This window comes from Parasteatoda tepidariorum, chromosome 2 (assembly GCF_043381705.1).
Source record: "Parasteatoda tepidariorum isolate YZ-2023 chromosome 2, CAS_Ptep_4.0, whole genome shotgun sequence".
Classification (NCBI taxonomy): domain Eukaryota; kingdom Metazoa; phylum Arthropoda; class Arachnida; order Araneae; family Theridiidae; genus Parasteatoda; species Parasteatoda tepidariorum.
In genome coordinates, this window is record NC_092205.1 from 72,369,117 (window position 1) to 72,395,552 (window position 26,436).

Here is a 26,436-nt window from a genome sequence, read left to right on the forward strand (position 1 = left end):
TAGACAAATGGGAAGGAGTTTCGGTTTTTGGTTATAAATTCAAAGTAAATTTGTTTTTTATTTTATTTATTTTTTAAAAATTAAATATTTGATTAAATAAAAAATATAGGTTTTTGAGGTAAGTTATAAACGGTTGCTGTGGAATAACTGGTTATTTATAACGCAGTTTAATGCACCGTGTTTTAACAAATGTATACCTTATTTTAACAAGGGTATGTTTTATGATATGCCTTATTTTAACAAGAATATGTCCTATGATATGCCTTATTTTAACAAGAATATGCCCTATGATATGCCGTTTTTTAACAGGCGTATGTCTGATGATATGTCTAAATAAAAAAAAATCTAAAGGCTCTTGAAGGACGTCAAAAAGAAGCGTATATGAAATTATGGCTTAATATTTTTATAAATAAGTACACCGTATTTCAATAAACGTATGACTTGTTTTAACTAGAGTATGCTTTATGATATGCCTTTTTTTTAAACAAGAATATGTCTTATGACATGTCTTTCTTTAACAAGCGTATATCTGATGATACGGCTTATTTTAAAAAGATTATGTTTCGTGATATTCCGTATTTTAACAAGCGTATGCTTTTTGGTATATTTTATTTTCACAAGATACGACTTATATGCCTCAGTTTAAAAATAGTATGGCTTATATGCTTTATTTTAACATTAAAGGTACAGAGAGAGAAAGAGCGATTGTTCGATGAAATTACTCTATAAATTGTCATTTGCTTATGAAATGAATTTTTAATTTTCAAGAGCAGTTATTTTTTTTTATTTTTTTAACAAGTTAAAAGAATTATCTAACATGTTATTCTTCTCAGTTATTCTAACCAGTTATTCTTTGTTCTAACTTGTAACGCAATCGCCTTGAAAAATATTTCAAAAGGATCTTTGAAATTGAATTTGAATTATTTTCGAAACTAAATATATCTTTGAACATTTTAAATTATAGATATTTCAGTATAACAAACATTATAACTGAAGATATACATGGTTGATACTCATTATTGTCCAATATAACGGGTTTCAAAAATAAATTAATACATAAATCAATAAGCTAATAAATTTATAATATTCTATAGATAATGTTAAAATTTTCTGAAAGGTATTTAATTCAGAATGGAAACCAAATTTCATTCCATATAAAAATTGGCAGCAACACGAATTCATATAATTACTATGGAAACATTTAATTAAAAACTAAATGTATCTTTGACACATATAAAATTACCAATCTTAAATTTTAATTTTATTTAATCTGAAATAAGATTATAAGAGAGTGAACAGTGATGTCTACTCTTAAATCGAATTCCATCTCTGATACATAAAATAAAAATTAATTATCAAAAGTAATTATCATTTACTGTTGTTTAAAATGTAACTATTATGCTAGAAAGGGTTAAATTTGAGAATATTATTTGCGAATTTGACTTAATCTAATTATTTGAAAAATGATACTATTTAGAACTCGTTTTATTTTTAAAAATTCTTACAATCCACATTAATCCCTTCAATTCCAGCGGAGTATAGTTTAATATCCCCTTTCTTTTTGGTATATTTAAGTCATTAGCATATTTAAGTGTAAATGTTGGATACTTGTGCGCGGAATGTAGTCAAGAATTTAAAAATAAAATCTAAGCATAATATTAAATTAGCGTAAACTCAACTAGCATTAACACAAATTTGTATTCGAATTAGGAGTTTCCAATATTTATTCATTTGTCTGTCTTTAGTTTGGTTCAAAATTAAAAGGTTATAGTGTTTAAGGTTATAGGCACCTATCAGTTATTTGAACAAATGGCTGATGACAATTTTAGATTGTTTACTTTTGAGCACGAGAAGATGTAAGTTCGATGTTATCTTGCACATTTCATGAAATTCACGGTTAGAAAAGCCATATATGGCTTTAGATGTTTCAAACAATATCCTATTCTCATGTGGTAATTTACATATGGGAATCAATTATATAAAACAATTTCATAATATTACAATTGTATTCACTTTTGTTGTATTAGGCCCATTTCGAATCTGTTTATATTTCTTCTTGGTGCAGCGTGTATGGTTGATTACAACAACCTAATATGCAACGAACATGCTTCGATTAATGTGAAAAATTAATCTACAAACTAATTTTACTTCCAGAGTAGTGATTTGTTATCGTCCTCAATTTTTTTTCCTTTAAATTGTATCATTAAAATAACTTTACTAACTCGTGTGTATTTTAAATCTTATTATCTTTACAATTTTGACGATACTGAACACTAAAACTGGTGGACAATCTTCACACTTAAAGAAATGTAATGGAACATTCTAGTTGTTTGGTGTATGATTACACCAAGAACTATCGCTGGTGTTTCATTACACCATTTTTGAGATAAAGTAGTTGCCAGTATTTTTTCATTTTCAGAAACTTAATACTTTTTATGTGGTGTAGTGCATCAGATAAGTTTAAGAACTAATTATATTAAATTTTTTTAGTAATTATATTAAATTTATTTGATAGAGATAATTAAGTGTGAAATTGTAAAAAATGAAACAAAATAAAGAATGGTAAAAAAATACTTTTAATAAATATGTTTTATTCTCCAAACAATATCCACTACCGGTTTTATTATCGTAAATGCTTAAAATACATAGGGACTATTTATAATATATAAGGACTTTACCGATTCAACAAATTTTGAGGATAAAAACATAGAGTATTCTGTTTTATAAATATATATGCACTATCAAAACTCGCAAAATTAATGAAACAAAAATAAAAAAAATGTATAAATAGCTTTAAAAAAAGGTGATAAGAATTGTATATGAATTTTGTAAAAAAGAACAAACAATTTTCAGTGTACTTACGTTTGTTTACATTTTAAATACGATGCCTCTTTTAAAGGAAAAATGTTTCTTGCAAAACTAAAATAAGTACCATCCAAAAGCTATCATATGCTATCAACACGAATACAGTAAATGTTTTTCTAGTGATAAAAAATATTAATGTTTAAAATGCATCAGCGTTTTTCGGTTTAACATTTTTATGCCAAGGGATCACTAACAAAAGGCAATTTTATTTTTTTTCATCTCAAAAGAGCTCCATTTTATATGAAGAAATATATAATCATGCTACAACCTTTCCAAAAATATATATTTACTTCTGTTCCTTTCATTTCGCAAAAATATCTTATTCAAGCAATTTATTTAAAAAAAACAATATTTAGGAAAATCGATTGTTTTATTTTTGATAACAAATATCAGTAGTTCATCAATAAATTAATTATCATAAACTAACACCCAATATAATAAATATTTGGCCTTACAAATAATTAATAATAATCGATAATCTAAAAGTGTTCTAATAAATCATGGTAATAGTTAAAAACTCTTTTCAGTTCTGTTCTGAGCGGTTTCAAATCTTATATTTACAAGTGTTTTTCATCATCTAGTTATTAATCAACCAACACACGTTGATTGTTTTATGTAGATAATTTTTACATGCTCATAAAAATTCTCTATTCTTGTATCACTGTCAACTTTAAGGTTAATTTGAATAAAATATATAAGAGTAATAGATAAAAAGTTTTTGGTATTTCGCCGTGTAAGAATGCTGAATTGTCAATTAACATATAGTTTGGAAAATACTTATGTATTTATTGAAGTTATTGAATTGCAAATGTCTGATAATTTATTTCCTTAAACTAAATTTTTTCCCTCATATTTATTGAAATTTATCACAGATGAGTTTGCTCCTTTAGATAAAAAGGATTTATTATATTTTAATGTCTATTCAAAACATTTCTTTTGCATTTCTGGTTATTTGAATAAAAATAACATGTACGATATTATTAAACATGTGCGATCATTGCTTATTAAAATTTCCTTACATATTAAAAATTTCCAAAAAATTTTCCGTTCGAAAATAGATATAAACTCGTTATTTAAAGCAAAAAAGTGAAAACAAAAGAGAATTTTTGAGAAAAACAGAATAAATTTCAAATATGTTTAAAAGACCAGTTAATTTCCTGCAAAATTGGAAAATAAAAGTAAAGCAATATATACTTTTTTCATCAAATTTATAATAATATTTATTTTATTGGTTCGAGAAAGTGATGTTATGTAAGCTTGGTGTAGTTTAGCCGCTTCAGGATTTTTGACAATAAACTTTCAATTTGACCAATAAGTGCTATAACTAGCTTTGTTAGATGTAGCATTACTTACTTAAATATTTAAATTGAAACATCTCAAAACATTGTTTTCTGTTTATTGGACTTCAAAATGCTGGAAAAATCTCCTTTCAAACTTGGTTTTGATTTTACGGCTTATTAAAAGATTTAAATTAGATTAGATTATTAAGACCTGTAAGAACAAAAAGAGTTTTTATGCTAAATGTTAATAACTGACTTAGGTTGGCGTTTTTTTTTAATTATCTTGTCTTAAAATAGATATTATTCATTGATAGGTTTTGTTCACTTTTATGTTGTCTTATTTTGGTAAAATATAGTAAAATGTTTTTTTTCCTACTAGAAATTTTTAGTTTCCTCGAAAAACATTTTAAAAAAACTTTTGAAATCCAAAACAAATTGAGTAACATTCAAACTGACGTTTTAATAAAAAATAGCAATTAAACATTATTTAATATTATTTTGAAGTTAGTTGTTGTCTATTTAATTAAAAAAATCAGTCAATTATTATTGTTATATACATTAGTTGGCTTGAAAACGAAAAGAATAATCGCTAGGGTGAATGATTAATTTAAGGATTTAAGGACTAAATATTTTTAAATGTTCCCCACTTATTACAATTTAGAAATTATTTTACTATTTATCAACAAAATAGAAAGAAATAAGCTATTTTGTACTATTCACGTTTCTGTGAGTTTTACGATTTTATGGATTTAAAGGCCTTTTCCTTTCTTTTTTTCGTTAATTTGTTATATTCACTATTTGTTCTTGCTGTTTCTATAGGCCACATCACTTCTTGGTGTTTCTGGACACGCAACTTCTGATTTTTTAGGTATAAATAAAAAGCATCAAATCAAAAAATAGAATAAAAAATATATTATACTCTATACTTACCAATTCTTTACTCTTCTGGGATTAAAATGAAGTAGAAGTAATATTCTTGACGACAATCTTCATATGTATGAAAAAATAAGATTATCCAAATAAGTTTTCGTTGGGATATTGAAAGTTTACATACTTTTTTCAACAATCATCATGCATACATATGTTTTTTTTTTTTTTGCACTTTGAATTATAGTTTAGTAATTCAACTAAAAATAGAGATTATTGTTTCTTAATCATGTCCCACCGGTAGAGTAAGATTTTTCAAACTATTGTTTCATTAAACACGCTAAATATCAAATTAAAAACTGTACATGCTTCTTATCACAGCATTTGTGACGCTTTCCATGCAAACACAGAAGAAACTGTAGAGCAAGCATAGAATTAGAGCAAACAACAAGCACTTTACTTAGTAATATGGATTGAATAATTTGGTACATTTATGAAACATTCAAAACACTGTGCGATAACATCGTGTGCAGTTAGAGGAAACAACAAGAGTTAAGTCACAGTGGTCGCTGACTGGTGTGGATTGTACACAACAGCTTTCGAAACGCACTTCGAAAGTCTGGGCTGAATATTGTATAAATGATAGGATTGAGCATAGAATTCGCATAACCCAGCCATAGGAAGACACTAAAAATTGGAAAAGAAGGCTCACATTCGTTGCACAGAGGTAGTAGTAGGGCCATGACGAAGAAAGGCATCCAGCACATTACAAAAACTCCAGTGATTATAGCTAGGGTTTTAGCAGCTTTCTTTTCGCGTTTAGCTAAATTGTTCTCTGACTTCTTTTCACCGCGTTTTCCTATGTGCAGTAACCTACCGACAGCCCCACCACTTCCGGAAGAAGAGTTTTGTGGAGTTAGAATCGATTGCTTAGAGTTCTGTACGCCATTTGCATTTTGAGATGGAGTTCCGCTTGCATTCATGATATTGCAAGAAAGAGTTGTATCTACAACGGAAGATGGTGGATCGAAGCTTGATGACGGCGAACTGCTGCTTCGCTTGGAGTCTGTAAAAGCCGGTGGGGGACGCTGAACTAGCAGCATAGCCTGACTGGCGGCTCCTGGTCTACGTCGGATTCTTCTTCGAGCCTCTTGGAATATTCGTGAATACAGAATTAGAATCATTACCAATGGAACATAAAAACTTGAGCAAGTAGCAAACACTTGGTAGCCTAAATCTTGGCTCACTAAGCAGCGTTTTTCGATTTCGATACGTGTGGTAAAATCTGGATCTTTCCATCCAAATATTGGGGCAATTGATATGATAAATGATATGCCCCAAACTAAAAATATAGCTGTGTAAATACGCTTTTTGCATCGGTTTCTAGCGTAGTCAACATTAGTAACGGCCCAATAGCGATCTACGGCTATGGCTAGTAGATGAAGTATTGAAGCCGTGCAGCAAAGCACGTCACAAGAAGTCCATAAATCACATAAAACTGGACCCATCGTCCATTCTTTTCGAACTTCATAAACTGCGCCAATTGGCATGACTAGTAAAGCTACTAGCAAATCGGCAAGCGCCAATGAGAACACTAAATAGTTGCTTAAATTATTAAGATTTCTGTCCTTGACGATGGCAATCATGACAAAAATATTCCCCACAATGGTCGCAATAATCAGTATGCTTAAGAATATGCAAATAAATATCAACCATATTATTTCCGAAGTGATAGCTAGATCTGCTTCTTCCACTGTAAAATTATCATGAGATGCCACAAAATTAATGCGAGATTCCAGAGAATTATTCTTCATGCTTCTCAGTTTCTCAGCTTGTGTCTAGTGCTTGGAAATTGTTGAGAAAGTAACATTGAAACAATGTCATCGTATATAGTTATACTGGAATAAACGTGCATGTCAATAAAAGTTTGAATTTTAGAAATTTGATTTTTTACACTGTGGTTAAAATAATTTTGTTCCTAACAATTCACGACACCATTTGTCTTTTTTTGATAACTTTCAAAAATTAAAAACTGTTTATATCATTCTTTTTTTCTTCAAATTCTTAATTATTTTTTTAACTCCGGATAAATTAAATAAGCGTATTGCGGAATCTTATTTTTAGAGCAGTGTTTTCCATCATTTCATCTTTAAGTAGCAGGATTCCACTTAATAAGAACATCGATCTTCAAAATTTGAAAAATAGTATCATTTTATCAGAGATGAAGTGCTGTTGTATACTTTGCTCCATCTGCAGATCTTGGTACATTATTCTGGAAGACAATAAAATTAAAAATTAATTAAAATAATTTCAATCTGAAAAATAATATCAAAAACATTTACCAAAAATCTAACGAAAAATATATTTTATAGCTTACAAAATAATGTAATAAAAATCAATGCAATATTAATGATAACTAAATAATTTCAGCACCCTGTCTAGTTACCCGACTCACTAAATAAACTGAGAAAATACTAAACTCATCTTTTCCTTCAGGCAATTCTGCACATTAACAAAATTATCTTTTAATCAGAGTTTCATCATTGTTATTCAACAATGACAATGAATGCTGATTTTCTTAAATTTCTCCATTTAAATTATCTCATTTTGAATTTTTCAGTAGTTTAATATTGTCACTCAAAGGAACGGTGATATTTTTATTGTTATTAGTAGTAGCTATTTTAAAAGATAAAAAATTTCCTTAATTGAAACATTTTGTTCCATTTTTGACAATTTATTAAACGTTTTTTTAAAAGTTTTCATAAAATATTCTATTTCATGTCACTAACATGTCGTCGTTGTATCTATATTGAGTTCAAACGCAAATTAAACTTAAAAATTTATTTTTTTTCTGAAATGAGATTTCAAACTGAAAATATTTTAAATATTATTAAAACTAGTTAAAAATATACAAAAATGTTCTGTATTGAAAAATGCTCTTGACAATATAAATTTAACATTACAAGCTTAGACCTTTTTTGCATGATTCATATAATTATTAATCATACAATTATATCGATATTTTCCTATAACGACGAAATAAAGAAGATTCTTCTCTTAAAAGTAGTCGCTTAAAATATTTTCAGTATTGACTACATCTTGCTCAAGATATGTATCGTTCTAAACACAGATATGGCTTACAACTTCAACGTAAAGCATTATACTATATCCACTTTGGTTTAAACTTTTCATTGCATGATTTATGTAATTATAAATTATGCAATTATATAGATGTACAGTTATCTGCCAAATTATTAGGGACACTTAAAATTTCCAAACAATTGTCCTTTTTCAAAGAATCATAACTTTTTCAAAAATGAATCAATTTTCTTAAAGATTTCAGGATATCATGTACAGGTCTTCTACTTTTACCTAAAAATTACTAATTTTAATTTATCTCAATGTTTTGCAAAAATTTGCGCATTTGAACCAAGCAATTTTTTTTTTGAAAAAAAATGTCAAGTCTGACAAGTTGCTACTTTGTGACAAAATTTTTTGCATAAAAATTATTATTTACACATTAAAGTACAAGTCGTTAACTTTAAAACGCGCTAAAGTAAATGACTTTACGAAATTTTTTTGACCGAGATATTAAATTTTGAAACTGTTTTGTCATTTATAGTGAAAAGTGAGTTGTGGCAGTATTTTTGGTGAAAATGAGATTTCAAGTGGATTGAATGAAATCGATATCAAAACTTTATAATAAATTTGAATTGTTTATTCAAATTATATAATAAATTACATATACAATAAAATGTTTATATTTATACTCGAAAGTATAAATAATTGGTTTTATTTATAAACATCTACATTTTCACTATTTAATGAATTCGAAAATTATTTAGTATTTAGTATTATTTTTTTGCAACTTTCTTAGTCGGATTAATTAATTTTTTTATTTAAAACATTATTACAAAAAAGAACATTATTTGTAAATTTGCAATAGCAATTTTAAAAACGACTCAAGAAATTGTAGATGTTCATAAATAAAACCAATTATTTATTCTTTCGAGTATAAATATATAATTTTATTATATATGTAATTTATTATATAATTTGAAAAAACAATTCTAATTTATTCTAAAATTTTGATACCGATTTCATTTAATTCAATTGAAATATCATTTTCACCAAAAATACTGCCGCAACTCACTATAAATGACAAAAATTTTTCAAAATCTCATACCTAAGTCAAAAAGAATCGTTAAGTCATTTACTTTAGCACGTTTTAAAGTTAACGACTTGTACTTTAAAGTGTAAATAATAATTTTTATGCAAAAACATTTATACCACAAACTTGACATTTTTAAAAACAAAAAAAAAATATATTTGTTCAAATGTGCAAATGTTTGCAAAAAATTGAGATTAGTAAATTAAATTAGTAATTTTTAGGAGAAAGTAGAAGACCTGAACATGACATCCTGAAACTTTTATGAAAATTGATTCATTTTTGAAAAAGTTATGACACTTTGAAAACTGACAATTTTTTAGAAATTTCAAGTGTCCCTAATAATTTGGCAGGGTACTTTATTCCTATTTCAGGGCGAAAAACAATAATATTTCTTAAAAGCAGTCGCTTAGAAACATTTCCATTATTGTCAATAACTTGCTCAGTATCAATATCGCTTTAAATACAGATAAGGTATACAACTTCAATGTAAAGCTTTAGACTTTATCCATGTACCTTTTAGGTTTAAATTCCAGATTGTAAAATGCAATTTTAATTTTTTTTGAAAAACGTGTAATGCAAAACTTCAAAGCAATCACTTTCTATTTCGAGCTTTCTCGAAAAACAGCATTGAATTGTACGTGCAACTAGTTTTCTTACAAGATAGGGTTTATTTAATATGTTTAAATCACAGCTTTTGTTATTGAAATTCTTTCGGATATATAACTCCTACGAAGCGGATTCTTTTGCTGTAAGAGAATGTTACATTCCATTCAGTGAATAGGGAATGAAAGATGTGTTTTTATTTGAATAATGTTTCCTTATAAATAAAAAAAATAGAGCTATATAAGTTCTTTTGTAAAATCGCAAAGGGACGTTTTTCAATTTTTGCATGTTTAGATGAAAAAAATATATAAATAATATATAAGAATTTTTCTAGTTTCAAAACAGTGTCCTATAAAAATGTTTAAGAAAAAGAAATTTTTTTTTCAACAGACTATTTTTCACTTAAGCCACACATGACAATCAAGTTTACAGAGAAAACTAATAGCAATGATATTAAAAGTAACTACAAATTATAGCGTATATAAATATCTTAATAATCCATTCTACTACGACAGTTTTACTTTCACCACAATACTTACTTAGCAAAGTTGAAATAAAGTAATTATTAAATATTTATCATATCTGTGCTTCATTTATTGACAATGAAATTATAACAATGATATTAAAAGTAACTACAAATTATAGCGTATATAAATATCTTAATAATCCATTCTACTACTACAGTTTTACTTCAACAACAATACTTACTTAGCAAAGTTGAAATAAAGTAATTATAAAATATTTATCATATCTATAATTTATTTATTCATACCGCATTTTCATGAATAATTAAAGATATATTTTACTTAATTAAATACTTCAGTATAGTGCTTTGCTTGTAATGACTCAAAGAAAGCATCTTTTCAATTTAAAGAAATTGGATTTATTTATTTGCAGAAACTGGAAATGAAATAATGGCTGTAAGCAAAAATATTAAAATATCATAAATATCTATAGCTAAAGTGAGTAGCAAAAAGTTAAACATATCTTAGTGGTGGTACTTAAATAATTTCTGAGCATCGGTTAAAGTTACAAAAGTGTTATTGCAATAAAATTAAAGTGTTTGCTTACAAAAATGTAACTAAAATTTGCTTTAGTAAGAATATATTATTATATATTAATTGAGGAGTTAAGATTACAACATTGAGATTAAAAGATTATAATCGTTGGGAACATCAATTACACACTATGCAATTTTTCTCTAAGTTTTGCCCTCAAATAGAAAGTTTTGAATGAAAAAATCAAATAATTAAAAGTTTCCCTAATTTTAACTTATCGTTTAATAAAGATCATATATAAAAAATAATTAAATTGAACGAAGATCATGTATTAATTAAGAATATATTGAGGATTCTGATCGCATTACAGATCGCAAATCAACTTTAAACTTAGGCGCTGAAAAAAAACAAAAAAAAGTATCAAAAACTATGAAGTAACTTGTGAGGTGCGTGGAATAAAAAACTTTGAAACCAGTTTTGTTGTCTGATAAAACTTGAGGTGTTTTTATCAACTTCCATTAAAATCATCGGTCGCCAATCAAAATTATTTTTTATTCTTAGCTCCACTTTCCTAAGTGTTCTAACAAATAGCTATAGAATAATAGTTTAAAGGAACCCCGAACGATTACTCAATTTACTTCAATTTTGACAGAAATTCTGAAAATAAATAGTAATGGCGGTCATTGCAAGGAATATAAACAATCCCCCATCAGCTTGTTCATTAGAATAATAATTCTAGTTACATAAGTTTCAAGCATTCAAGACCATGATGCCCAAGTCAGCAGGTCCCGCAGTGGACTAATATCTAAATAATATCTAATAATTAATATCTAAGATTTTCAGAACTTTCATTAGCTTAATACATAAAACATCTGGTTTACAAAATAAATAAATAAATGATTACTAACATTAAAAAGAGCTAATTTCTAAGATTCATTGTCCCGCAGTAGACTGATCGTAAAGACACGGTTCCCAGCAGATCTCCGAAGTCAAGCATCACTGGATGCGGTCTGTGTGCGGGTGGGTGACCACTTGGATCAGTTTGCGCAGGGACCGAGGGTATGCGGTATTGATCCTCCTAAAACTGTTCTACCGTAATAGGTCGTTGGGCTACCGAAGCTGGGGTGCCATCCCCTCTGCAGATGATCAAAATTGTGATGGCTTGTCTTTGGATCATCCTCAGGGATGCTTCCCAGACTGTCGCCAATAGCCCATTGTGCAGCTCTAGTGCGACGTAAAGTAACTACAACAACAACCCAAGTCAGCAGATTTCCCTTTAGTTAAAAATTGCTAAGAGTTACAGTTTTAACATAACGTATGTCTTAAAATTTAAACTTATTGAATATTAAAAAAACACTCAGTCCCATTATTTTAAAACATATTCTGATAAGTTTGCACTTTTAAGTGTTAGAGATTGTAAGGGGCTATTTTCATTACTACAAAATCATTAATAATTTGTTTCCATAGTTACCAAAAGCTTTCGACTTTCAATTGACACGAAAGACCATTGAAATATTAAAAAAATAAATAAAAAAGTGGTCATGTTTAACAAGCGTGACAGTATCCATAATCATTTTTCAAGCTAACTGAAAATGAGCCATTACACCACACCTTACTAAATTTCTTAATTTGGGTTTGGCCATTGTTCAAAAGTTGAGAATTAAAAAAAAGTTGCTACAAAGGTCATTAACTAAATATATTTTTCTTTCTCAATGACTGCATATACATCAGGTTCTGTTGATTTCGAAAAAGAAAAGTACAGAAGGAAAGGAACTAAAAAACTTTTTAAAAAGAGAAACTGTGATGAAACAAAATGAAAAAGTTAACTTTTTTGCTGGAAAAGACATATGAATACAATTTCGCTGAATTTTATAAATTGTTGAGAAATGTATTCTTTTATTTTTGATTTTTAATAATTTAATCAAAATGTCAAAATTCAGATAAAATAATGAGATTTTTTTTTCGAATATTTTGATACTCTGTTAAAGATTTTTGTTCAATTTTGGAAGAAGGAATTTTTAGTTAGGCCATTTGGTTCTGGTCATGGAATCTTCTTAACAAAGTCCCAATTTTTTTTTATTGAAATCTTGAATATTTTTCTTGCCTAACAGGTATTAAAATAAATAGTGATTTTGATTATTTTTGATCTTTAATAGTTTAATCAAAATGTCAAAATTCAGACAAAATAATGAGATTTTGGCTTTTTTCCATATATTTTCATACTCTGTTAAGGATTTTTGTTTAATTTTGAAAGATCTCCATCTTTCAAGATTAAACAAAATCCTTAGGTCATTTGGTTCTTGTCTAGCTAGGTCATTTGGTTCTTGTCAAGGAATCTTCTTAACAAGGTCCCAATTTTTTTTAATTGAAATCTTGAATATTTTTCTTGTTTAAGAGGTACTAAAATAAGTAATGATTTTGATTATCATTTACATTGCTATTTACTTAAATTAGATTTACCTCCCTAGAAAAATCGGTTCCACTTTGGAACATAATATCTCTAACTTGCACCATTACCGTAAACTACAATTATCTGGCACTGGATTTAGGGCACAACTCACTCAAAAGTGAAGTGCTTTTTAGAGGGAATTATTTAAACAGTAACAGAAGTAAAGATAAGTGTTGCTGATTTTTTTAATCATTCTGAGGGATATTATTAGGTTGTGAAACAGTTGTAATATCTGTTGCAACTAATATGTGTTGATTTATAAAATAAAAAAATGTTGGATTGTTTTTCTTGTGTCTCTTTTTTGTATACATATTTTTTTGTATGCATACTCATCAAATGTATACATATTTTGGGTATTATTATCGATAAGTCTATAAGTTATAGCAACGTTCTCACTCCTAGTTTAATGAATAAATTTTATTTATAACGATATTTTTATATATATTTTATTTTATTTTATATGCTATGGTAATCAAAATTAAAGCTATCTGAGTGGTGACTTTGAAACAAATTTTGGTTATGCTATTAGAGATAATACGAGGAAAAATCATGAATGGATAGTGTTTGTTCTGACGTCACAATACCTGCCCCAAAGTAAACCCAATTAACAGTATATTTTGCACGCTTGAAAATGTGTTGTAACCTTAATAAAGTTTCTAATTGAATAATATTTCCGTTCTAGTTATTATCTTGTAAATTAATTTGAAAGGTCTTAAATGGCTTTATGAATACAGTCGCCGACAATATTATTACACGCACTATAAGATTCTATGTAAAATTATGATATTCAGGTGATGTACAGCTGTATTGTTTTTACTCGGATGAAACCGGTTTGCATTTGTTTACACTCCTGTATCAATTGGTTAACATTGTAATGCAATACGTTAAAAATAAATACAAATAGGAAGTATATAAGTATATAAAAAAAAATCTCCTGAATAAAAATACGTTACATGTATGATTAAATATAAAAGTATTGCCTATAAACTCGTGCATATCATGTAATCAATAAAAAACTTCAGTGCGTTTAATAATTTCATCCAATTATTATGATATAATAATATAATGCTTGATATAATAAATATTCTATGCTTATATAATACATTGTCTAATTTATACTATAGTCAAATTTATATTATATATCGTCTCATTTAACCCATTGATACACTAACGTAAACAANCCTTGTCAAGTAGTCTTCTTAACAAGGTCCCAATTTTTTTAAAATTGAAATCTTGATTACTTTTCTTGTTTAACAGGTACTAAAATAAATAATGATTTTGATTATCATTTACATTGCTATTTACTTAAATTAGATTTACCTCCCTAGAAAAATCGGTTCCACTTTGGAACATAATATCTCTAACTTGCACCATTACCGTAAATTACAATTATCTGGCACTGGATTTGGGGCACAACTCACTCAAAAGTGAAGTGTTTTTTAGAGTGAATTATTTAAACAGTAACAAAAGTAAAGATAAGTGTTGCTGATTTTTTTAATCATACAGAGGGATATTATTAGGTTGTGAAACAGTTGTAATATCTGTTGCAACTAATGTGCGTTGATTTATAAAAAAAAAAATGTTTGATTGTTTTTCATGTGTCTTTTTTATGTAAACATATTTTTTTGTATACTTTTTTTGCATACACGCTCATCAAATGTATACATATTTTGGGTATTATTATCGATAAGTCTATAAGTTATAGTAACGTTCTCACTCCTAGTTTTATGAATAAATTTTATTTATAGCGATATTTTTATATATATTTTAGTTCATTTTATATGCCATGGTAATCAAGATTTAGGGTATCTGGGCGGTGACTTTGAAACAAATTTTGGTTATGCTATTAGAGATAATGCGCGGAAAAATCATGAATGGATAGTGTTTGTTCTGACGTCACAATACCTGGCCTAAGGGCCGGGATAGCCTGGTCGGTAGGGCGCTGGGCCCATATCCAAGAGGTCGTGGGTTCGATCCTCGCCGGCCGAAGACTCCCCGTGTAGTAAATGGTGACTGATGCACGTTAAATCTGTCGAGTCTCAAAGTCCTCCATGTTCCCACAACAAATCAATACCTCTGGGGGTACTGATCCAGGAGTTTCCTTGTCTTCTGGATTGGTTCAAAATTGCAAGGCTACGGAGTTGAACGCAAGTAGTCGTAAACCCATGAACTTGGGTCGGCTGTTCAACGACGGTTATAAAATAAAATAAAATACCTGGCCTAAAGTAAAACCCAATTAACAGCATATTTTGCACGTTTGCAAGTCTGTTGTAACCTTAATAAAGTTTCTAATTGAATAATATTTCCGTTCTAGTTATTATTTTTTAATTTAATTTAAAAGGTCTTAAATGGCTTTATGAATACAGTCGCTGGCAATATTATCAGACGCACTATAAGATTCTATGTAAAATTATAATTTTCAGGTGATACTATACAGCTGTATTGTTTTTACTCGGCTGAAACCGGTTTGCATTTGTTTACTCTCCTGTATCAATTGGTTAACATTGTAATGCAGTACATTAAAAATAAATACAAATAGGAAGTATATACGTATATAAAAAATCTCCTGAATAAAAACCCATTACATGTATGTTTAAATATAAAAGTATTGCATATAAACTCGTGCAAATCATGTCATTATTAAAAAACTACAGTGCGTCTAATAATTTGATCTAATTATTATGATATACTAATATAATGTTTGATATAATAACTATTCTATATTTATATAACATATCGTCTAATTTATCCAATGGTCAAATTTATATTATATATCGTCTAATTTAACCAATTGATACACTAGCGTAAACACGCGCAAACCGGTTTCAGTCGCATAAAAACAATAAAGCTTTATAGTATCACCTGATAATACAGATTTTACATAGAATCTTATAGTGCGTGTAATAAGTTGGGCAGGGACTTTAGATTTAACTTTATATCATGCTAATTCTGCAGCAAATTTAAAAAAAAAAATATGTTGCTTCACTTTTAAATTGCTACGAAAATACCCCATATATCTTGTTTTAGAGTTTGTAAGCTAGTTTTGTAAACTAGAAATTGTGAATGAAAGCACGATTGGCGATAATTATTCTAATCATAAACAGAATTAGCATTTTATATTCAGCAGAGGTGTTATAGCTGAGGTATTGGGAATAAAAGCCTTACAGATGACGGTTAGTCTAATTATTACGCTGTTAAATTAATATCTTTGGTAGGCGTTGTTGAATAATTATACGGGAAATTTCAATTGTAATCTCGATTTATGACACAAGTTTGTAACTAATTATTTTTTAGAAACTAATCTTCGATTCTGATCGATTTCCCGATGATGAGTTTTGGAAAAATAGTAAAACTTTTCTATATTGTACTGTTTTTCTAAGTTTTATTTTTGCAACCACAAATCCTTTATATTGCAATCCGAAATTCGGGACAAATATTTCATGCCAGAAATCGTCATTATTGTGTATTTAGGCAAGCTTGTGATGCAAATCAACGAAAACAAATTTAATAATTATTTGTACCTTTTTTCTGAATTGACAAGATTCATTACAGTTCAAAATGGCTCTTCTTCAACTGAAAAAACTGTAATATATTTATCTAGACAAATATATTGTTTTTAGCCTATTTTTTTCTTTAATTTGAATGCCTCCAATACCTTGTCGATCGAAGGATTGCTGGAAATTATTAGTGTTTTATGTATTGAAATTACAAGTTTGCACTCCTTTTATAGCCAGATTAAGTTTGATAGCCCAAATTTTTTGGAATCTTTGAAAATGTTCTATGTATTTTGATTGTGAAAGTCAAGAAAAATGAGATTTAATCATTCTGTTGTCATCTAGCCTTCCTCCAAATTCTTGAGGTGATCGGTGAAAATATAACTCGCTTAATTAAAATGGGAAATTTATATTTGTGTCGATTTTTAAAATTTGTATATTTGATAATTCTTGCAAGTATTTAACATTTATAATTTCTTTTTTTCTGAATTAGAGATTTAATCGTAATTTGATGTTAACTGTAATTATATTTATGAAAAATTCATCTTTTCAAAAAATTTTTTTCTTTTCGAACTTCTGTAAAAAAAGCACAATTAGAATTATATTCATAAATAGTTTCGATATTGATGAATATAGCAAAATTTCGGCTAATTTGGAATAGGTAGGATCCTAAGTTAACCATCTACCCCAAACCAATCATACCTTAATCCAACCCTGATTCTTTTGCTCCTTTGTCCTTATTTTTGACCTAGATCCTTTACGCATCCGACATTTGGACATTGTTTTCAGGTACTTTAAAATGTACATAAAATAGTTTTAAATACTTTTCTAAAAGTTAAATAAAAACAAATCTAAGTCAATAGAACGAATAGTTTAGAAGAAATAAGGTCTTTATATGTAAAAAATATGATTTATGCCCTCCTGCGCATAATATCCTTTAAGCTTCGAAGCTATTATTTCTACGAAATTAACATAGTTTTTTTAAACATATCACGAAAAAATACATAAGAAATAATTCTTTATTTATCTTAGCAATAAACGTGTTTCCAGAATAAGCATAAAAGCGAACTTTTGATGCATTGAAACTTTTTCTCTTACTATTAATTTCAACGACTCTATTTTTGTGACATTTTATTAAGCTCAATAAATTCTTTGAAAACAATCCCTTCACTTCTCTAGAATTAGAGAACAACATCAGAATAAGCATAAATATAAAACTGTATTTTTTAATACTTATAACTATAATACTTCTAAACTATTAATCCGATTGACTGGTATTTCATCTCATTCAGTTCCGCGAAACTATTCAGCGGAACTATGCATCCCTTGTCAATACATCAACAATTTAGTGACTCCGCCATAATATGTAAAATAGTAGAATTAGAATTATGTCCATGCTTTATGAAAATTCCATTGTGAATGAAAAATATAGATGATATACACAGAGAAACGAATTCAGGTACGATTATCGCAATCTATGGCTATGTGATTTCTGGCTAAAATAACAATAGCAACAACAACATAATTCTTGTACTAAAGGGACAAAATATACGATATTTGGACCATTCAATTGGAGTCTTTTCCGTTAATATGATAACGATTTATAAGAAATTATTGTTTTTAAAATTATTGTTCTTATTGTCACACATCTTGTAAAAAATACAAATCAGAAAAATAAACTGAGTCGAATAAATGGTTTTCATGACGTGCTCTAAGGTATCACGAAAAAATTACTGCAATTACCAAATTTTATCACATATTATAAAACAGTGTTATTATTACGTACGGTGTTATTATTTTGTGTAATACGGTGTTATAATTTGTGTTACTATTAAGCAGTNATTCTGGTAAAATTATTCTGATCATTGCACTGTTGTATGGCAATGGTATTTAATGTATGAAAAATTTCGTATGAAACTCGGATGATAACAACTAATAATGAACATTGTTGGTACTTTGTGTACGAGATATTCTGAATAAATTATAGATTGGTGCCAATTATTCTGATTATGAACATTATTGTATTTTATGCAGGAGATACTGGGGAAGAAATCTAGATTAATACCAAATATTTTGATCATAACATTAAAGGAAGGAAATGGTTACTTTATGTATGCTTTATTATGAATAAAAATTTGATTGATAGCAAACATTCTGATGAAATTCGCAATAAATTCTGGTAAAATAAATAAGTAAATTAGTTCACTTGGAATATCCAACTTGAATTAAGTAAGGTAAATCGATTCATTAAAATCATTCTACATTTCCATAAAATATAGGTAAGGAATAGTGCATATTATGAGTTTTAGTTCCCAAATGATTTAATTTTTGTTTATATTTATATTCAAACATACTAATTAATTATTTAAGATAAAGAAATTGCATATTTCCATGCATTATATTTTTTTCATGCATTATGGATAAAAGCAAATTAAGTGTAATATTTTATTTTAAGACAACAAATAAATATGTTTTTTTTTCTTCTCAAAAAAGCCTGGAAAAAGTATTCGCACTCTATTTTTATTCAATTAATTAAGCGTTATGACAACGGTAATTACGTTGAGTTTAATTTGATTAATAATTGCAATTAAGAATAAGCTAACAATTTGATTATTTCTTTGACTTCTTGATCAATCGTATGCATAATTAATTTATTAGCATTGCGCATTCATTTGGGAATCCAAAATTCGATTTATTTAAAATCGAAATTTTCCCATGGCTATAATCTTGATCTATTAATTTTTAAATCTCATCTTAATTGCAATTTAAGAATCTTCTGAAAATCTTCTAATTCCAAGTATGTATATCATATATTTTAATTAGATACCTGTTGGGGAATTGACGTTGAATACGCTTCGCTTATTGCCATTATGAATAATCCTTTTATTTAAACATAGAAAATTTTCGAAAATTAGAATGTTTAATTTTAGTAGTTCGTTCTGTATTAAATAAATATAAAGTTATATGTGGGAAGTTTTCCAATAAATATTCATGGTGAAAAGTGCATTGGATAAATTATAATTAAGCGTAAATAAATATTGATCAATCAATTTGCATATTTTGAAAACTAAAGTGGCAAATTTTGACATATGTTTGTGAAATTTTGGTGTCATGGGTGTTTGCTATGTAAACGATATTCAAATGTTATTGATGCATTAATCATTTTAAGTTATTAAAATATGTGAAATCATATGTTTGATGCCATGGGTCTAAATACAAAAAGAAGTAGAATTGCGGCACATGCTTCAGAAAATATCATAGAGGCCTTTATCAACGATACCCTATATACGAGTTGAAATGCAATTATGTACATTTCTATGTCTGTTAATAGTGAAATTAAAAAAAAGCAATAAAAGCAGAGTGTCATGTAAATGTTGCGACAAACTTCTGACAGAAATCTGACACGTCATAATGATTACGAATTGCATTGCAACCCATGATACAAAACATTAACGATTCCCTATCATGCGTATATATATTATGTGTTTTTGAACTCTTACTTTTATTTATCAAAAATATCTTAATTTCATATTAATCTTATCGAATCTCGCTTTCAAAAGGGCTTGGAAATTGTTGTAATTTGTGATTTAATGATTTAGCAGCTGATTTGGCAAGCTCACCAAATCATTAAATTACAATAAAGCAATTATTAAAAGTTATGAGCTCATTTGAATGCAAATTTCAAAAAAAATTATCAGAAAACATTAAATTAACTTTAAATTCAGATGTTTAAGATAGAAACTGGTGTGATATCTTTCTGAATATGATATCGGACAATCCAAACAATTGTGGACAATTTGGAATAATTTTGCGAAGGTTTATTGCTATTTTTAACGTTGTTATTTATCAACAGGAACAATAATTTGACGTTAAATATAAATGGATGTTTTTAATTTTGTAATTAGGCTAATTTTATTTTAATTTTGAAATCTCTGAGAACTGTTTTAAATAATTTAAAATATTTTATTTTCATCCGATTCCGTTCTGTTAAGCCTAGTTCGAATACTTTTTACTATTCCTTCTGTGCTACGTGCATGTTTTATTAAGAAACGAATTTCTTTTTAAGAATTGGTGTAGAAATACATTCTTATGTTTATCGTATCTTTCTGTCATTAGAAAATTTAGTGATATAATATAGCAAAGACTACTTTACATAAAAACAACAACATTGGTACTAGATCCCAGAGATATGCATGGGGGTGCACATCAATTTGGTATGAAGTAGTTTCCACCACTTTTGGTACTGAGACGCACTAAAATTTTTTACAGTATTAGAAAGCGTACCTAGCGGCATGTGATGGCATTTACTATTATAGTTTAGCATGAAATTCATAATCCTTATGATGTAATCTACTGCCCCTAGGAATTTGTAAACAAAATTTACGTCAAGCACATTCCATACATTCTATTCGCTTAAAAATATCACATCCCTTTTTTTTCTAAAAATCGATACACCCACGTCTATTTTCTAATTCTTAATTTTTTTCCCTATATTTTAATGTATTTTTTTTCAAACATTGCCAAAAGTATAATTCGTGATATAAATAAAAAATCATCAAATAAACTCGTAATATATAAATTCGTGAAAAAAAAGAGCTTTCGACAAAATACTAAAATAGAGATCTATCGACAAAGACTACTCACTTCTGACTAGCTTAATAGTATGAAATTGCCGCAGCTGACGCTCTCTAGTTATATTAGTTTCCGTTTTTAAAAGCGCTATATGTTAAGCCACCTCAGCTAGATTTGGCATGGGACATTTTTAGCGGCAATCATTGGTCGATTTTCTAGCGCTGCCATTCGGGGAGTTGTAATGAGGTTTTTTTGTCACCGTGTAAGAGAAATAGTAACATAAACAAAACAAAGCAAGCGTTGCCACCGGCGGAAAAGAAATACAGCCAAAATTTGGGATGCACGTAAGGGAATTGTGCATATTAGATGTTTCTTAGAAATACCCATTGCAATGTAGATTTTTTTTAAATACACTTGCTTTTTCAAACTTATTTTTTTAGAGGGAAAGAACATTCGATCCCAAAGATTTAAAACACCTATTGATTTTTTTTCTACTTTATTTAATCAATTTGCTTGAAATAAACTGGCCTATTCCAAAACTCTAAATTTTATTTTAAAATTCAAATGTTATCTCAAATTTCATTTGTTTTAATTATTGCACGAAGTGTAGATAGTAAGGTTCGTTTCATTAAATGAANGAAGGAAATTTTTAGAGGGGAAGAAGCATTGATAGGATTTAAGACATCATTTCAGCTTGTGGGGTCTCATAGCCTATGTCAGTGATGGGCAAACTGCGGCCCACGGGCCAACTGTGGCCCGCCGGAAGATTTTATCCGGCCCGCGGACAGAATTTTAACTTTCTCTATTTTTGTTCTACAAAACATAAATTAATTAAAATAGTTAGCATTAACAGCTTCAATTGATAAAATGTTGAAAGCGAAAGTCCCTTATAGAATAGCCTTAGATTAGCTCCAACTAGTATTTGTCTTTCTCGAGGAGCAGACATATGGAATCTAATATAGGTGAATTGTACTTCACATGAGGCTTACTACGCATTTTAAGTTCCAACATTTTAACTTCCGGCGTGAGTTCTAACATAATTTACTGCGTATGGAAAGGCTGCTCACATACAACGTCATTGCAAATAATGGTGAAATTATTAAATTTATGAAAAGGCTACTACCTTTTTCAGTTATTTGTAAACATTTTTAATCCCAAAATGGCAACTAAAAAATGCAAAGTTGATGTAGAGTGCCATGCGTTCAATGATGAATTGACTTTATTTTATTTCAGAAGTTAGAATTTTTATTTTAGAAGTTTTTACACAGCCCACCAAACTTTTTCTTCTAGATTTTTGGCCCACGACCAAAAAAGTTTGCCCATCCCTGATTTAAGGTATAACATCAAACGCAGAAACGCATTCAGACTTCTGACAACCAAAATATAGAGGATATCTTGAAATTCCGGGTCTAAGAAATATGGCCCCAGTAGTTTGGTCAGGAGAGCGATCCAAAGTTTGAGACCCTTAAAGTTAATTTTACTTTATTAGCGTATTTTGACATATCTTGAGATCTTTTGAAGCGAATTAAGAATTTTTTGCCCACAATCAAAATATTCGTTTGTCCAAAGATTATTCCACGCAAAAATAACTTTAATTACATTTATTAAATTTTATTGTTTTATTTATTATTTGTCGAAAAAAATTTGAACTGGAAAGTATAAAATGCTTCACATCGTCTTAAAGAATATAAATTTATATGACAAAATACAAAATTTGAGTCGAATTGCTCCTGAGAAATCAAATTTTAAAAAATTCATATTTTAAAAACTCGATGTTTCAAGAACTGCTCTACCGATTTCACTCAAATAATTTATAATTGGTGTAAATTTTTTTCAATTCGCTTAAAAAATTCTTGAGATGTAGGGAAAAACACAAGAAATGAAACTAGTATCAAGGAGTACAAACATTGGACGACTTTCCTGGCCAAACTCTTGTAACCATATTTCCCAAATTGCAACTCCTATATTTTGGCTGTGGAGTGCAGCGTAAATCTACCTCCTCGTGGTGCACTCTGGGCAACGCTCTGCGGCTATGTGATCCACAGCCTTAGGCAATCACTTGCTATGAAACTTGAGATCTTACAGTGGAATGCGGGTGGATTATCCCAGCCCAAGAAACTCCAGATCCAACGATCATCAATTCGCTCACATGAACGTCCCTTGACACCTGAGATTTCCCGATGCCACGACCTCTTGAGGTCTTTATTTTTGAGGGGAAAGCAAATAGTCCTCCAGTGGGAGCCCGCCCACTGTGGTGTTTGGGCAGATTTACTTGCCAAAAAAGGCGCCAATTTGCTACAACAACCATATACGGCAACTTCCTTTTGGAAAATCAAACTGTTCCTTAAAAATTTATGTAAAACCAACTCATTGCGAGACCTTCAGACTCGCACAGCTTTGAAAAGTTGGAGACATGTAAGCTCTTCTTTAATTCCCGACAAACCAAGACGTGATGCAGTTGCGACCTTCCGCTTATATACAGGCCACGATTGTCTTTCTGCTCACTTATACTGCATAGGTCTTTCCACCACGCGCTTTTGTCCACTTTGTAACTCTGGAGAGAAATTGGACAGGGATCACCTGCTTCTATGTGGGGCCCTTCATGGACACACTGAGTCCTCAAGATATTGGGAAGCAAGAGAACTTTTAAGGCAATGACTTCGGTCTTCTTTCTTTGTTATCCTACGTACATTTGCATTCGTTATTTGTTTTATCTTTCTATTTATATTCTTCATCTTTGTTTCCTTTTTGTCTTGCCGTTGGAAATTAAAAAAAAAAAAATCAGATTTTTTTTGCACTTTTTGTTATTTAACAATTCTTTGAGAAAATTTTAATTATTTTAGTCCATTTTCTTGAATTGGAATAAGTATTAAGTTAAAATCAGAAAAGTAACTGGCATTAAAATGAAAATTATTTCTAAGCTTGATCAAATGAGCGTGATACCCTCGTGCGAAAATATCAAAACTAAGAAGCGAATCTGAATAACGCGTAGTAACTCTGACGCAGAAATTTCATTAAACATATTTACATTATTTTGTATTAATTTACGTCAAAATAAGTGAAAAATATTATATTTAGCCTAGAAATAGTTTATGGTTATGAATTAAAGAATGAAACATCGGTGCCTTTTTTTAAATGTTTAAAGGTAAAATCTTTCAAACACGGCTCACTTCCAAACCATAATTGTTCACATTTGTAGTTATTTAGATCCAAGAAAAAAAAAGTTATTCATTATTGAAATTTCTTTAATTGACAAAACTAATAATGAATAAATTTCTGAATATGAATAAAAAGAAAATGTCAAACTACTTTTTTTTTGAATTTTATATTTTAGTACAAATATAACTCCGATAATGAGACAGATTTTTTTTGTGGAACTATTAGACTGATTTTTATCATTAAAAGTATCAGAATATATCCTAGCTTGTAATTAGAGAGTTAGAAAAAATGTACAAATGAGCCACCTGTAATAACTATCTCAGTTATCAATAATTATCTAAATTATTAGTCTTAGAAAAATGTCGTAAGGCATTTATTACTAGAAAGATCAAACTATTGTTGTCAGAGTGAAATGTATACATATAGGGATTTTATCTATAATATTAAAAAAATGTATTTAAATTGCTATAAAAATATAATAACTGTAAAATTATGCAATATGTACTCTTCACTCTTAAAAGTTAGGAAAGTTACAATAACATTCTTGTAAAAGAAAAGCAAAATATTTATAATAATAAAAAAGTAGTGCATTTTAAATTAGTATTCTTATGTAAGGTATCTTATTCAAATTTAAAATATTTTCTTTCTTAAAATATTGCATAAAACTATTTCATTTAGAATAATACTTAGTTATTAAGTACCTTTTCCTTCCTTTGTTTCTATTCCGAAAAGTTTACACAATATAAACAACGCATAATCATTTTCATTTGCAAAACTCCCATTTATTGCTTCATTTTCATAAATAGAATATGTTTTCTAAATTTTAATAACTTAACAACAGCTTTCTAGGTTTGTTTTAGCAATTTCGTATCTTGATTTCAAGTCAACGTATATGGTACTTAATTAGCACTACATTTACAAAACAAATTCTAAAATGTTTGAAAGTCCTTTTTTTTTAAAAGAAGCATTAATTTGTATTTTAAACTAAAAGAGCAGCTATTTAATATTTATGTATACACTTGGAGAATGAAAGAAAATATGTTTATGTTTAGAAGTTAACAGAAAACGTAGAAACTATATATCATAGATATTTTCTATGCGTAGAGTCAAATGGAATATTTTAGTGAATATATATTAATCTAGTTTTGGCATTTTCCTGAAAAGTTTTTACTTTTTCTTTTCTACCGATTTTTCTCCTTCTAATTCAAAAATCAGAGAGTTTATTATGCTTGAAATCGCAAAAAAGGTATCCAAATATGGAAATTTACCTCAGCAAAATTATTCCCCTTGCATAAAACATTTTGTTCTATAAATGAATTAAAAGATACTCGCTGGAATAATAGAAATTATTTGAGTTAGATAATTGTCATCATTTTCACTTGTTAAATTTGTTTTTGGAAAAATACTCTAAATTTTAATGTAATGAATGTCAGGATAATTTGTTAAAGAAACTAATATTTCAGGCAATGTACGTACACTTTTAGAATTTTCATTCTGGAATTACGGAAAAACTAAGTAAATTTGTCCCTCCAATTAACCGAAAAGATTACGGTTAGAAACATGTGTTACTTTTACTGTTTTGAAACCGTTTACAACTAGTATGGTTTTGTAACCTTAAATACAAAACCATACGATGTTTTAAACATTTACAACTAGCATGGTTTCAAAGAATAAAATTTAAAAAGAATATTCATTTAGTTAGGTAATGGTCATTGGATTTAAGTTTTGGTTGAGTTGTGTTTTAACAAATAAATAGTAGAGTATGGTTTAATTAGTTTATCTGGCTAATTTATCATCGTGAAAAATGAGAAATATTTGGCTTTTTTGTGTTAAGCAGTTCTAAAGTGCTGACATATATACGTGAATGAGAATATCGTATTTCAATTTTCTTGGCTCACAAATTGGGGAATGCGGGATACTGGAAACATTTCATTTGTTGAAGAAGATGGATGAAATATTGTGGCGTCAAAGCTGGGAC

At 28.4% G+C, this 26,436-nt stretch overlaps 2 protein-coding genes across 2 annotated transcripts in view; one reads left to right on the plus strand and one right to left on the minus strand.

Moving 5' to 3' along the window:
- Window positions 1-26,436, minus strand: part of LOC107442276 (5-hydroxytryptamine receptor) — a 113,179-nt gene that overhangs the window by 23,987 nt on the left and 62,756 nt on the right. Inside the window, exon 2 of the mRNA XM_016055800.3 lies at window positions 5,076-7,284. Coding sequence (XP_015911286.1) covers window positions 5,570-6,826 — 1,257 coding nt within the window. The 5' untranslated portion in view covers window positions 6,827-7,284 and the 3' untranslated portion in view covers window positions 5,076-5,569. The remainder of the gene's footprint in view (window positions 1-5,075; window positions 7,285-26,436) is intronic.
- Window positions 23,364-23,957, plus strand: LOC139424857 (uncharacterized). Its single transcript, XM_071176900.1, has one exon. It carries the CDS (start codon window positions 23,364-23,366, stop codon window positions 23,955-23,957), a length of 594 nt encoding a protein of 197 aa, XP_071033001.1.